This window comes from Bos mutus, chromosome 10, assembly GCF_027580195.1.
Source record: "Bos mutus isolate GX-2022 chromosome 10, NWIPB_WYAK_1.1, whole genome shotgun sequence".
NCBI classification, from domain to species: Eukaryota; Metazoa; Chordata; class Mammalia; order Artiodactyla; family Bovidae; genus Bos; species Bos mutus.
Window position 1 is genome coordinate 62,840,993 of NC_091626.1, and position 14,331 is coordinate 62,855,323.

The window sequence follows — 14,331 nt, forward strand, 5'->3', positions numbered from 1 at the left end:
TCTGTCATCCCCTTCTCGTCCTGCCTTCAATCTTTCCCAGCATCAGGGTCTTTTCCAATGAGTCAGTTCTCCCCATCAGGTGGCCAAAGTATTAGAGCTTCATCATCAGTCCTTCCAATGAATATTCAGGACTGATTTCCTTTAGGACTGACTGGTTGGTTCTCCTTGCAGTCCAAGGGACTCTCAAGAGTCTTCTCCAACACCACAGTTCAAAAGCATTAATTCTTTGGCACTCAGCTTTCTTTATGGTCCAGCTCTCACATCCATACATGACTACTGGAAAAACCATCACTTTGACTAGACGGACCTTTGTGGGTAAAGTAATGTCTCTGCTTTTTAATACACTGTCTAGGTTTGTCATAGCTTTTCCTCCAAGGAGCAAGCGTCTTTTCATTTCATGGCTGCAGCTACCGTCTGCAGTGATTTTGGAACCCAAGAAAGTCTCTCACTGTTTCCATTGTTTCCCCATCTATTTGCCATGAAGTGATGGGACCGGATGCCATGATCTTGGTTTTTTGAATATTGAGTTTTAAGCCAACTTTTTCACTCTCCTCTTTCACTTTCATCAGGAGACTCTTTAGTTCCTTTTTGCTTTCTGCCATAAAGGTGGTGTCATCTGCATATCTGAGGTTATTGATATTTCTCCCAGCAATCTTGATTCCAGCTTGTGCTTCATCAAGCCTGACATTTTGCATGATGTACTCTGCATATAAATTAAATAAGCAGGGTGCTAATATACAGCCTTGACATACACCTTTCCCAATTTTGAACCAGTCCATTGTTCCATGCCAAGTTCTAACTGTTGCTTCTTGACCTGCATACAGATTTCTCAGGAGGCAGGTAAAGTGGTCTGGTATTCCCATCTCTTTAAGAATTTTCCACAGTAAACAGTCACAAATAAGAAGAGACTATAATTCAGTAGAAAAATGAGCAAAGGATATGAACAGACACTCCACTAAAAAGGAAATACAGATGTTTCATGCAGGTATCATAATGAAATGATATACAAACTGATAATAAAAAACATGACATTAAAAGTACGTAAAACACTGTCACCTATCAGACTGGCGAAACCAACAAAGTCTGAGAACACTGTATTGCCAAAGGGAAAGAATAACAAGTGTTCTCATGCACTAATGGGTTTATAAATTAGTACATCCTCTTTGAGGAAAAATTGGAAGTATTTATGAAAAATCCGAATACAAATACTCTGTGAGTAGCAGTTTTACTTATGGGAATTTACCTTACAGACATATTCTATAATATGTAACATAAAGCATGTGTTCAAGATTAGTTATTCAGCGTTATTTGTAGTTGCAGAAGAGTGAAGCAACCCAAATGTTCATCAACAGGGAAGTGGTCAAATCAATGATGGTGCAGTTTGAAATCATGCATATGTAGCCATTGAAAAGAATGAAGTAGTTCTATGTGTGATCATATAGAATGATCCAAAATATATGGTTACATGGGAAATGTGTATAATATTGGTGTACACTGCTACCATTTGAGGAAGAATATATAAACATATTTGCTTATAAATATATAAACTACCTCTAGAGGAATACATGGATATCCATGGATGTTTCTGAGTAGGGGACCCGAAAAGTTGAAGAATAGTGACAGGAAGAACACTTCATTTTATCTTGGGTTTGTTTTTTTTTTTTTTTTTTTTTTTGGCTACCTTTTAAATTTTGGAATGTGGCTGTATTATTTATTCAAAACCATTTTAAAATAAAATGAACATGTCAGGAATGTTCATTATGATGTCATTTAGAGTGAAAATGTGCAAGAAACATCTAAATTTTCATCAATAGGATGTATAAATTGTGGTCAAGTCATGCAGTGACATACTTGAGCACTGTTAAAACAAATGGGTTAAGCTCTTCATGTCAACACTGATATATCTCAAATTTGTAATGTTGTGAGAGAGGTAAGTTATACAACCAGCATGATCCCATCATTGGCAGGTTTGAAAATACAGTAAACAATGCTTTTCAGCTATGATATTTTGTTCTTTAAAAAAGAAATTTGTTGCAAGTATAGCATAAAATCTTATAAATCCATTGAGCTGCTCCATGGGCACATGAAGTTTTTAAGTTAACCTTTGTATTTTTTAGTGTATTTGAAATGCTGCATAGTTTTTTAAAAGTTAGGAAAATGTACCTTAACTGGACCATGGAATCTTTGCAAATGCTCCCATCCTAAGGGCCCCTGGTAGTGGTGTAGGCAGTTCCCGTGGAACTGTTCCAGCCTAATGCTGTTTGGCCCGTTGGGACATAACAGCACCCCCTAAACCCTCCTACAAGAGCTAGAATGCTACTCAGACGGAAAACACTCTTCTCAGTGGCCAGCAGCATTCCTTCTGTGTGTATCTGAGTCTTCTTGTCTTTCAGGGATGTTAGTGGTGAATGTAACGTGGAGAAACAAGACTTACGTAGGTACACTTCTTGACTGCACACGGCACGATTGGGCACCCCCAAGGTAAGCACGCTACAGCCTCTGTCTGAACCACCCTTATCAGTAATCTCTCATACCTTTATCTTGTTAGAGTTGGATAGCTTTTAAAGGACACTCAGCTTTTAAAGGACAGTATGGTATAAAAACAAAGGAAGGCATCGTATTCATCTGGCATTCAAGAAGAATAAATCAGTTAGGTGTTGGTTTGGGTAGGAATGGTGAGGAGATCCTGTTTAAGCCTTTATCTAGAATGACTGAATTCTGGCTTCTACCTAAAGTCATCTCGAGACCAAGGTCAGAATCTGACTGTGGGGGAACAAGCATTCATTGATGATATTTTCTGATAGTAGCTATCTCTCAGAAGTTAAAACTCAAGAACATTTTCAGTTTCATAAGCTCCTTTAGACAATCTGGATTTCACAGAGACCTTTCAAGTTGCAGTTGGCCATAAGACTGATATTTCTGTGAATTTCAGCTAGTTCTTATTATTAATTTCCAGTTCATCAGGGTTGGGGGAACCCAAATCTCAGGGAATAATGTATAGCTAGCATGAGGTAACATCCTAGAAGCTCACCAGTAATGCAGTTAGCATGTTTTCAGAAGTTTCTTTAACAAATATTCATTGAAAATGATAGTTACCATTTGGACAGTTCTTCTGGAGGCTGCAGCTAACCTGGTTTGAAGGTAGCTTCTTTTCTTAATAATATCTTGTTGTGTTTGTCATTTGCCAAGGTTCTGTGACTCTCCCACCAGTGACTTGGAAATGCGCAATGGTCGGGGTAGAGGCAAACGCATGCGTCCCAACAGTAACACGCCTGTCAATGAGACAGCCACAGCCTCTGACAGCAAAGGGACCAGCAGCAGCAGCAAAACCCGAGCGGGAGCCAATAGCAAAGGCCGTCGGGGCAGCCAGAATTCTTCAGAACATCGCCCACCTGCCAGTAGCACCTCCGAGGATGTCAAGGCCAGCCCTTCCTCAGCTAATAAGCGGAAAAACAAACCCCTTTCAGACATGGAGCTGAATTCTAGCTCAGAGGACTCCAAAGGGAGCAAACGTGTCCGTACGAATTCCATGGGCTCAGCCACTGGCCCCCTCCCTGGGACCAAGGTGGAACCCACTGTTCTAGACAGAAATTGTCCTTCCCCAGTCCTGATTGATTGTCCCCACCCTAACTGCAACAAAAAGTACAAGCACATCAATGGACTTAAGTACCACCAAGCTCATGCCCATACAGATGACGACAGCAAGCCAGAAGCAGACGGAGACAGTGAGTACGGAGAGGAGCCCGCCCTCCATGCAGATCTCGGGAGCTGCAATGGCGCATCTGTCTCACAGAAGGGTTCCCTATCCCCTGCCCGGTCAGCTACCCCCAAAGTTCGGCTCGTGGAGCCCCATAGCCCTTCTCCTTCAAGCAAATTCAGCACAAAAGGCCTCTGTAAGAAAAAGTTGAGTGGGGAAGGGGACACAGATCTTGGGGCCTTATCCAATGATGGCTCTGATGATGGACCCTCAGTAATGGATGAAACAAGCAATGATGCTTTTGATTCTTTGGAAAGGAAGTGTATGGAAAAGGAAAAATGTAAAAAGCCCTCTAGTTTGAAACCTGAAAAGATTCCTTCCAAAAGTTTAAAGTCAGCCCGGCCCATCGCCCCTGCCATTCCCCCACAGCAAATTTATACCTTCCAGACAGCCACCTTCACGGCAGCAAGCCCAGGCTCCTCCTCAGGCTTGACCACCACTGTGGTCCAGGCCATGCCCAACAGCCCCCAACTGAAGCCCATTCAGCCCAAGCCCACTGTGATGGGAGAACCTTTCACAGTCAACCCTGCCTTGACTCCAGCCAAGGACAAGAAAAAGAAAGAGAAAAAAAAGAAGGAATCTTCAAAGGAACTTGAAAGTCCTCTGACCCCTGGGAAGGTATGTCGAGCAGAAGAAGGCAAAAGCCCATTCAGGGAATCATCGGGAGATGGGATGAAAATGGAGGGCCTCCTGAATGGCTCCTCAGACCCCCACCAGAGCCGACTGGCCAGCATCAAGGCAGAAGCTGACAAGATCTACAGCTTCACAGACAATGCTCCCAGCCCTTCAATTGGAGGCAGTAGCCGCCTAGATAGCACTACCCCTACCCAGCCCATGACCCCGTTACACGTAGTGACCCAGAATGGAGCTGAAGCCAGCTCAGTCAAAACCAACAGCCCTGCATACTCTGACATTTCTGATGCTGGGGAGGATGGAGAGGGCAAAGTGGACAGCGTCAAATCCAAGGACCCTGAACAGCTGGTCAAGGAAGGGGCCAAGAAAACTCTCTTCCCCCCTCAGCCACAAAGCAAAGACTCACCATATTACCAAGGCTTTGAAAGTTACTACTCTCCAAGCTACGCACAGTCCAGCCCAGGGGCTCTGAACCCCAGCAGCCAGGCAGGAGTGGAGAGCCAGGCTCTGAAGACAAAAAAGGATGAGGAACCTGAGACCATAGAGGGAAAAGTGAAGAATGATGTCTGTGAAGAAAAGAAGCCTGAGCTGAGCAGTTCCAGCCAGCAGCCCTCCGTCATCCAGCAGCGTCCCAACATGTACATGCAGTCCCTGTATTACAACCAGTATGCCTACGTGCCGCCCTACGGCTACAGCGACCAGAGCTACCACACCCACCTCCTGAGCACCAACTCCGCTTACCGACAGCAGTACGAAGAGCAGCAGAAACGGCAGAGCTTGGAGCAGCAGCAGCGAGGACTGGACAAGAAGGCCGAGATGGGCCTGAAGGAGCGGGAGGCAGCCCTCAAGGAAGACTGGAAGCAAAAGCCGTCAATTCCACCAACTCTCACTAAGGCCCCCAGCCTCACGGACCTGGTGAAGTCAGGACCCAGCAAGGCGAAGGAGCCAGGGGCGGATCCTGCCAAGTCAGTCATTATTCCCAAGTTAGATGACTCCTCCAAACTCCCCAGCCAGGCCCCAGAAGGACTTAAAGTAAAGCTGAGTGAGGCCAGCCACCTAGGCAAGGAGGCTTCTGAGGCCAAGACAGGTGCCGACTGTGGCCGACAGGCAGAGGTGGATCCAATACTCTGGTACCGACAGGTAACTGTTTTGGAAGGAAATGGAAATACTGTTGGATAGTCTTTCTCTCTTCCTCATAAATCAGGGCCGTCCTTATGTAGGGAATCAACATAGTACAGATAGCAGGAGAAGTCTATAATGTTAGGGATTCTTTACTTTTGTAAATCATTTTAATGTTTTTTTAAAAGCACTTTTTACACCAGTGAAAGAGGTTTTTCCCATTTAACAAGCGAGGCCCAGGTCAGTTAGCTTGATTTGTCTGGAGGTACTCAAGACTTCACCAGCAGAGCCAGAACCGGAACCAGGTATCTAGTGAAGCCTAATCATGTCTCGTCCGCTGTGTGGTTCCCACGGAATGAGGAAAGGTGGTCTCTCCAGTTTTTAAAGTAGGCGGAAGCACACTACTCAGACGGAAAAGATTTTATAGGCAGAGTTAGAACTAAGAGCTTGGTCTTACTTGTTTCTCTGTTCATGAGGCTTAGGAAGGCCCCCTTTGGTGCCGCAGTTAGCCCACCCTCCCTGAGCGGAGCGGCTCGTACAGTTCCCTGCCCCCAAACTTGCTCTGAAGAAGGGAAACCACCTCAGTATCCTTGGAGCAGAAACAGCTTCTTCCAGTCACTCCCCTCAAATGCTTGTTTTCTCATAGAGAAGACCCCCCAGTGGATTTTCCCTATCTTTCCCCACATTTTATAGCCTTTTGTTGGGGGGAGGGGACAGGCATTTAAGCAGGAGGGACCATACTTGATTTTGAACGAAGATCGGTAGAGGCCAAGATCCCGCAGTGCTCCAGGAGTCTGGTGTTGTCTGCTCTGCACTGGTGTTTCTATTGGGACCTTGGGCTTGAAATCTCTCTCTCTCATCTGTACAACACTCATGTCATTCTGTGATTGTTGCAGGAAGCAGAGCCCCGGATGTGGACGTATGTCTATCCTGCCAAGTACTCGGACATCAAGCCAGAGGATGAGCGGTGGAAAGAGGAGCGGGACCGCAAACTGAAGGAGGAAAGGAGTCGGAGTAAGGACTCTGTTCCCAAGGAGGATGGGAAGGAAAGCACAAGCAGTGACTGCAAGCTGCCCACATCAGAGGAACCCCGCCTTGGGGGCAAGGAGCCCCGACCCAGTGTCCACGTGCCTGTGTCCTCCCCCCTCACGCAGCACCAGCCCTACATCCCCTACATGCACGGCTACTCCTACAGCCAGTCCTATGACCCCAGCCACCCCAGCTACCGTGGCATGCCTGCCGTGATGATGCAGAACTACCCAGGTACCGTACCACAGCCCCGCTGCTGCTCTGGTCACTGGGGAGGGAAACGAAGCAGATTTCAAATCCAGTTTTCTTGCTCAGCTTCCTTGCTAAGGCTACTGAGGCTCAGGTAGATGGTAACTCTGATGTGAATGTGGTATTGTGGTCACTCCAACCCTGAGCTCCTTGAGTGACCCCGGCTTACAGTCTGTGGGACCACGCCTTCCTCCCTTGCACCAGGTGGAGGGTTGACTCTGCAGTCAGTTTTCGTGGATAACTGAAGGCGAAACCCCGTCTACCAGAGGCATCTTCCCTCAGCTGGGATTTTCCAAACACATACTTTAAGGACTTAACCACTGGCGGTCCAGCTGTTAAGACTCCGCTTCCACTGCAAGGGGCGTGGGTTCCATCTTGGTCAGGGAACTAAGATGCCTTGGGGTATGGCCAAAAGAAAACCACATACTCTATATTTTGCCACGTGCTAGACACTGGGGGGAATATAAAAGAAATAGAGAAGACTACTCCAGTCCCCTCAAGGAGCTCACAACTTAACTGCAGCAGGAGAGACACATGGAACAAAGTGAAATTCACATCAGGAGAATGCATGTGTTCATTTGCAAGATCATGTTTAGCATAAAGTTAGCAGGCAGTCAGGGAGGGGAGGTCCAGTGAGGGAAAGGTTCAGTTTGGGAAAAATAAGCTCTTATACTGCCATGAAGTATAGAGGAGGGGAGGGCAGCACAGAGTAGGAGTTTAAGTGTTTTTGAACTAGTCAGAAGAAAATGCTTCCTTTACTCACTGATCTCTGTTGCCTGAAGAGCCCTTCTTTCACTTTTTGGAGCTCCCACCTCACTGTAGAAAAGCAGCTCACAGTCTTGATATTGACGTTTTAAGGCAGATTCTAAGTAGGACATGTGAGCTTTTCAAACAGAAATAGGAAATTGTCTCTTCCTGCAGTATGCCTTTCTCCTGTTACCCCAGTCCTGTATAAAAACAGTAGTTCCATTTGATGAGTACTTGCTTTAGGCCAGGCACTGGACTATGTGATTCATGTACATTATCTCATTTAATCCTGTCACCCTGTGAAATCAGTATTAGTGTCTTCATGTTGATGGTCAAGAAGTTGAACCTCAGAAGGTTAATTTGAGCTAATGAACTTGTTCATTTGTTCAGAGGTACCCAACTGGTAAGTCTCAGAGGTCAGATTTGAGCCCGAGGACATGACTTCAAATCCAGTGACCTTTCTAATCCTATGATTGTAGCACCTCTTGGAGATGAATCTGAGACTTGAGCTCTAAGGAAGTTGATTCCCCAGAAACTGAGGGCCATGTTCCTAATATCCCTTAGCTGTCTGCCTCCAGAGCTCAGAAGAGGAAGGACACACTCTCAGCCTGAGGACACTGTGGTGGAGCATCCCTCAGCCTGAGCCTTGCCAGGCTCGCTCAAGCGGAGTCTCTCCTGCCTCTCCCACCTCTCTGACTGCTTTATTTCTCTCTCCCAGGTTCCTACCTGCCTTCCAGCTATTCTTTCTCCCCATATGGCAGCAAGGTCTCGGGGGGTGAAGATGCTGACAAGGCCCGAGCCAGCCCCAGCGTCAGTTGTAAATCCAGCTCAGAGTCCAAAGCCCTGGACATCTTGCAGCAGCATGCCAGTCACTACAAGAGCAAGTCTCCCACGGTAAGGGACGCGCAGAGACACTGGCCATTGTCAGAGACCAGGAAGGGTAGAGCCAGGGTCTGGGAGAAGGTGGGCTGGCTCGAGTCCCAACAACAGTGTGGTGTGGCCGACCTGACCTGAGCTCCCCCAGGCACCTCCTTGATTCTTGGGTGTCCTGCATCTCTAAGGAGTCAAAGTGTGGGCTCGGGGCATCTTGCTTTCATGTGTGTGCCTCACAGTAGAGCTTTTGTGTCTGCTTTCCTTTCCAGATAAGTGATAAAACTTCTCAGGAGAGAGATCGGGGAGGCTGTGGGGTGGTTGGGGGTGGTGGCAGCTGTAGCAGCGTCGGGGGAGCAGGCGGGGGTGAAAGGAGTGTTGACCGGCCCCGCACCTCCCCTTCTCAGCGCCTGATGTCCACGCACCATCACCACCACCACCTGGGGTACTCACTGCTCCCAGCACAGTACAACTTACCCTATGCAGCAGGTAAGCCTCGTCTCCCCACTGCCATCCAGTAGCATTGCCATAGCAGGGGGCCCTGGCAAGAAGCCCCTCCTCCTTTTCTTACCCTTGAGCCTCCAGTCTGTCCAGAATCCTAGCCTCCTGCAGACAATCAGTATAATCATAACATTTACTTCCTCCCTTGGAGCTCAGGGATTCTCAAACTCCTCCAGAAAATTGACTTTGATATTCAGAAGAATAAGCAGCAGGTGTTCCCACAGCCAAAGAGTAACAAGCAACTGAAAAACAGAGCCTGACTGTCTATCCCCAGCTGCTATATCTGGCCAAGTATCAGATTTTCTTCTGTCAGCACCCAAAAACTCAGTGGAGCTAGGCATTGAAGAAACTCCTCCCAGCTGGCAGAGAGAGCAAGTACTGCACTAACCTGTCCTCCTCCTCACTCAGGGCTTTCTTCTACAGCCATTGTTGCCAGCCAGCAAGGCTCGACTCCTTCACTCTACCCACCCCCCCGGAGGTGAGAATGGTGAGTAACTTTTTAACTCAGAGAGACAACACAGAGAGAGCAGGGATAGTTGATACCTGGATCACAGAATCCCTGTGGAGCCTCAGTGAAGGCCATCTCTGGGCTGCGGTCTGGAAATGGAGCAGCCCAGGCCAAGCCTCTTGTTTAAGTTTCCCGGGAGCCTCGGAGAGGGGCTGTGGCCACGCGCCTCCCCTAGGGACCAGGACCGGCCTCCCCTGCAGCTCATTTTCTTGGAGCGCCACCTTGTGGTGCTCTTACCAGCCGGTTGAGCACCCGGTTCTCTGTCCATGTTTCCCTTGCAGAACACCAAGTGCCCGGATAAAGTCAGCCTCACGGGCCCGGACTGGCTTACCCAAGGAGGTGCTGGAGGTGCCGTTTAGACATCAGTTAAATGGTGTTGATCATCCTGTTTGCCGTTCCCACCATGACTGAAGGCAGACCCCCGGACTCCCCGACCCTCCCTCTTCCTCAGGAGCTGGAGAGCTGGTACTTAGCAAAAATATTTATTCTCTTGGCCACGGCCGTGACTGTCGTGGCCTCTGTGGAGATGAAGGCACGGGGAGCGACCAGGGGAACATGGCCTCAGCCCAGAGAAGCCACTGCTCCGTTCCCCAAGCCCCGGTAAGCCGCCGGAGCAGCACCAACCCCCAGGGAGGGCCCCCCAGCACTGGGCAAGGTCTGAAGACAGCACAGCAGCCATACCCCTCACCATCATTACCACCATCACCAGACCCTGCATCTCCCCAGTGGTTTGGGCCCTGGGAACTGGCAGCACGTGGAGGAATTAGAATCTCAGGAAAGAAATTCGGGGCTGTTTTCTCTGCAGTTGTGAAAACAAGGTCTTCAAACGTGAAGACTTCTCCCCTCTCACATGAGCACATGTAAACGCTCAGAGCCCAGCCTGGAAAGGGAGACCAAGGCATCTGCCCACCGTGGCCTTGGGCTGCCTGTCAGGCAGAGGGCCGGAGTCCCAAGGCCAGCGCCGGGCTCCCCGGGGATTCCAGGCGAGAGCTGGAGCATGAACGGAGTCTGTGAACAAGACGCTGCATCCCACCAAGTCCTGCTGCTGCTTAGCCTCCCCCTTGCCCTTTCCTCATCTCCCTCCCGACCCCTTGGTGCCTTTCCCAGGGGCATCTCATCTCTCTTCTTCTTTTCTACTGCTTGGCTTTTAAGACTCAGGCAGGTAAAATCGTATTCCCCCAGCATGGGGAGCTTTGGAGTCTGCCGGGAGGCAGGCCCTGGGACCGCCTAGCCCTCTGAGAGATGTCCTGTCCAAGCAGCTATCCAAGTGTCGGCCTCATCAAGGGGTCCAATTCTGTCCAGCCCAGTTTCTCTGTACACAACCACACGACTTCCTATAGCTCAGCCTGTAGCCCCACGCGTGCCAATATGAGCCGTGTTTCTTTGTAACACACGTTTTTGTTTTAGGGAACACTGCACCTTGGAGGGTGTCCGTCTGTCCCTTAGACCCTAGGACAACACATGCAAGCCATTACTCCTCAGAGCCACCGGGTGTAGTCAGTGGAGCTGTGCTCTGAGGCAGAGGCAGTTCTCTGCTCTCCTTAGAGATGCAGTCCAGTCCAGGCTTTATGCTGTTTGTCCTGGGAAAGTGACAATGATCTGGTAGCTTTACTACAGTCGCTTCTTCCCCAAGGTGTGGGGAGCTTTAGCTCTTACTTTGTTTTTGAGATATCATCCCTTTGTCCTCCTCTCCTGTCTTTCCTTGACCCTCTGGATTGAGAGATGAAGACTTACAGACACCAACCTAGGTTAGAGACGAGTCTTTGTGACCAGAGTGCCAAAATGACCATTTAAGAGCAGGGACTTGGCTCTGACAGTGTGGGGCATGGAGATGGAAGACAGTAAGCACAACGCCCAGCAGAGGCTGCTTTCCAAGATCCCCGGAGCCCTATTCTAGAGAGGCTTAGGGTCTTTTGCCCAAGAGGGGCCCCTCTGATCTATAGACCTTTCCTCTTGGTTCCCATGTCCTTGTTTTTGTTCAAGTTGAGTTCTGAGCCCCCTCCCAAGCCCCGCTGACTTAGACCTCTTAGTAGGCCCTTGAGCAGCCTCCCTGTCCCCCCCAGTCCTTCTGCCCCCCGCTGTCCTTTCGGGCCGTGCTCTGAGCAGTGACTTCCCTTTTACCCATGGAAGTTGTCGGTGTGGACACCTTCACCCCACCTCACCTGAGTCGTCCCCACCCAAAAGATGGCTCTGAATTTCAGCCTGCTTATGCCCTCCCGGCTCCTGTTGGGTGGAGTCATGGGCCCATCTCTGTTCCTGTTTGTTTTTAAATATTGTTGTGTGTTTTGTATCTGTGGCGCTGTCTTACAGCGTGCTCTGTACATATTGTGAAGAAACCGTTTGGAGTAATTTTCTTTTCCGTTGGGCAGGCATAGCCCAGGATTCCTGCCCTTTCCACTTTGTTCTGTAACAGAGAAGAGGAACTTCTGTATTAGCAGGGCAGCCTTGGGTTCTGCAGAAGGGAACAGCTTTTTTTCTCTTTTTCTCCCCCTTAAAAAAATTTGGCTTTTTGATCCTTACATCCTGAAAAGCAGGAGCTGAACTGCCCAGAAGAGCAGGTGAGAGCATCAATGGCAGAACAGCACTGCCCATTTCCTGATCCTCCTGGTCCCTGACCCTTGCCAGGCCCGTCGTCCCTCCCTGAAGTAACATGAAGCAGCAGCAGTGACGGGTGAAACAGAGCCTTGAGGAGCACTGAGTGAAGGGCTTGCTGTCCACCTCTAGCCTCTCCCCCTGGGGAGGAGGACCACAGGTGGGGAACCCATGGCACTGGCAACCCAGTCATAGGGATGAGACTCTCAAGGATCCCCACCCCACTTCACCCCAGCAAAGGCTGGATGAGTTTGCTGCTAAGGGCCAAGGTCACCAGACCAAGGCTCTGTCTGAGCTATCCCTGGCCCAGTTCTCTTGACAGGCACGGCTCATCCAAGCCCCACAGAGAAGCTGGAGGGAGGCAGCCTCGTGCCTAAGTAGGACAGCCAAGGCTTGGAGACCTGCTCTTTAGGACTCAAATCTGCTTCCTCCTCATTTAAGTTGTGCCAGTTCCCTTCATCCCCTTTCCTTGCCTGTACATGTATGTATACATGTATGTTTCCTTCTCTTACCTCACCCCCTCCACACATCTCAAGGTCAACGGACCACATGCAGAAGGCTTAAGAGGGCACCCATGAAATGAAATGATGCTTCTTGAATCTCTTCTCTCCAGGCTCCAAGGTGGGGGTGGGAGGGCTTGGTCTTGGGAGCGGGAGGAAAAGGCTACAGAAGGGCTAGTGTCATTGTATATGGGCCACTTGTTATCCCACACACCTTATCACCATCTCAAGTGTCTACTCCGATGCCCCCAAGATTCAACTGGGCAGCTAGCTGGCCCCTAATTCTGGGCCTTCGTTATTTGTTTTATTATTAGGGCATCCCAGGAAGCTTTCTGCTGATCCTCTGCCATGGGCCCCTTCTGGGATCGAGCCCCTCCCAGGCCCCGTCCCCAGCCCCTCCTGCCCCAGCCCACCCGCTTGCCTTGGTGCTCAGCCCCCCATTGGGAGCAGGTTGGGGCGAGCTGGAGGCCCGGGCTGGAGGGGCAGTGTTGCTGTTCATAGCTTTTGTTCCATTGGCGTTGCTCTGTTGGATTTAATTTCAGTCTTCCTGATTCTTCCCTTCTGTAAAGTGTACATTACCAAGTTCCTTTTTTTTTTATATATATATATAATATATATATATACAAACTGTACTCTTTTTGCCTTTGTACATTCAGGCAAGAAGAGAAAATAAATCTTTTTAAGAGACAATCACAAATCTGTGAGGGCTGCTGGTTATTTCTCCCGGAGTCTGCTGCTGAGCTGCCTCGCCCCTCCTCATCTTCCGCCCTCCCTCAGCTCCCCGATCTTCTGGTCCTGCTCCATACGCACCCTCAGCTCCACCTTCCCTGGCTGATGGCATGCTGTTGAGTCCAGTGTCCAGACTACATGCCCTGCAGCCCTTCCCTGGCCTGGCCGCGGGCTTTCCCAGGAGCTTTATCCTGGGCCCTGGCCTCTCCTGTCGCCCCGCGCCAACCGTCCCGCCCCCATGGATCCCATTCACCAAAGTGGCTTTGGACACTCACCAGTGAGTGGCTTTCACACTCGCTGTGAAACTATGCAGCTGGGAGCTAAGAGTTTGCACTACTTAAACCTGCCTGGGAGTTAGACGATTTTTAGGAATGAGTGGGAAACTGAACACTCCCCAGATGCTTGTCACCAGAGTTGCTCTGACTAGAGCCCAGAGCATCATGCTTGGCCGGTGGACTGCATCAGAACAAGGGCTACGGGCTTATGGGTCAAGAGCATTTGATCAGAATTTCAAAGGGCAGTACATTCAGAAAGGCAGCCCAACCAAACCATTGTTCCACCTCTTGAACTTTCTCCCTTCCCTCTAATTTCCTCCTCCTCCTCCCCTTTTTTCCTTTTCTCCTTCCTTTTCTTAATTGGCTTTGGAACTGAAGTATATTTTTAAATTATTTGTTGTATTTATTGAATAAAGTTTTTAATGTCCCTGTTCTTAAATTTAGACTTAGTTTGCCTTTCACATATCTCCCCTTCCAGCTCCACCCTCCCACTCCCAAGATACTTCACCTTCTAAGTTGTTTTAATTGGAGTACAGAATTTGGATACCATATTTCGGTCCTGCCAGTGGTCTCACCTAGCAAAAGTGTTTTTATTTTTGAAAGAGAAATAAACCTGAGTTGAGTGCCCAGGTTTCCAATTCAGCCTGACTCTGGTTGTTAGAGAGGATCTGCCAGCAGATGGCAGCAAAGTCCCAGGTGTGTTTCCTGTCCACTCTGCTAGCTTTGCCGTTGTCAGCCGTCACATGGATTCCCACACTTGTAATGACTTTACAAATGACTTGTACTTTGTTATTTCTAGGGATTATCTGCTCAGTGGAAGAC

General features: G+C 49.0%; 1 protein-coding gene across 5 annotated transcripts in view; it reads left to right on the top strand.

Annotated features, from left to right (window-relative positions):
* Nucleotides 1-13,948, top strand: part of ZNF609 (zinc finger protein 609) — a 201,647-nt gene extending 187,699 nt beyond the window's left edge. For 2 of the 5 annotated variants that reach the window (XM_070378068.1, XM_070378072.1), the window contains 7 exons: nt 2,394-2,481; nt 3,190-5,530; nt 6,406-6,772; nt 8,253-8,428; nt 8,677-8,893; nt 9,314-9,392; nt 9,695-13,948. In XM_070378068.1, coding sequence (XP_070234169.1) covers nt 2,394-2,481; nt 3,190-5,530; nt 6,406-6,772; nt 8,253-8,428; nt 8,677-8,893; nt 9,314-9,387 — 3,263 coding nt within the window. In that variant the 3' untranslated portion in view covers nt 9,388-9,392; nt 9,695-13,948. The remainder of the gene's footprint in view (nt 1-2,393; nt 2,482-3,189; nt 5,531-6,405; nt 6,773-8,252; nt 8,429-8,676; nt 8,894-9,313; nt 9,393-9,694) is intronic. The other 3 variants (XM_070378069.1, XM_070378070.1, XM_070378071.1) reach the window with 3 other exon arrangements.
* The last annotated feature ends 383 nt before the right edge of the window (nt 13,949-14,331 follow it).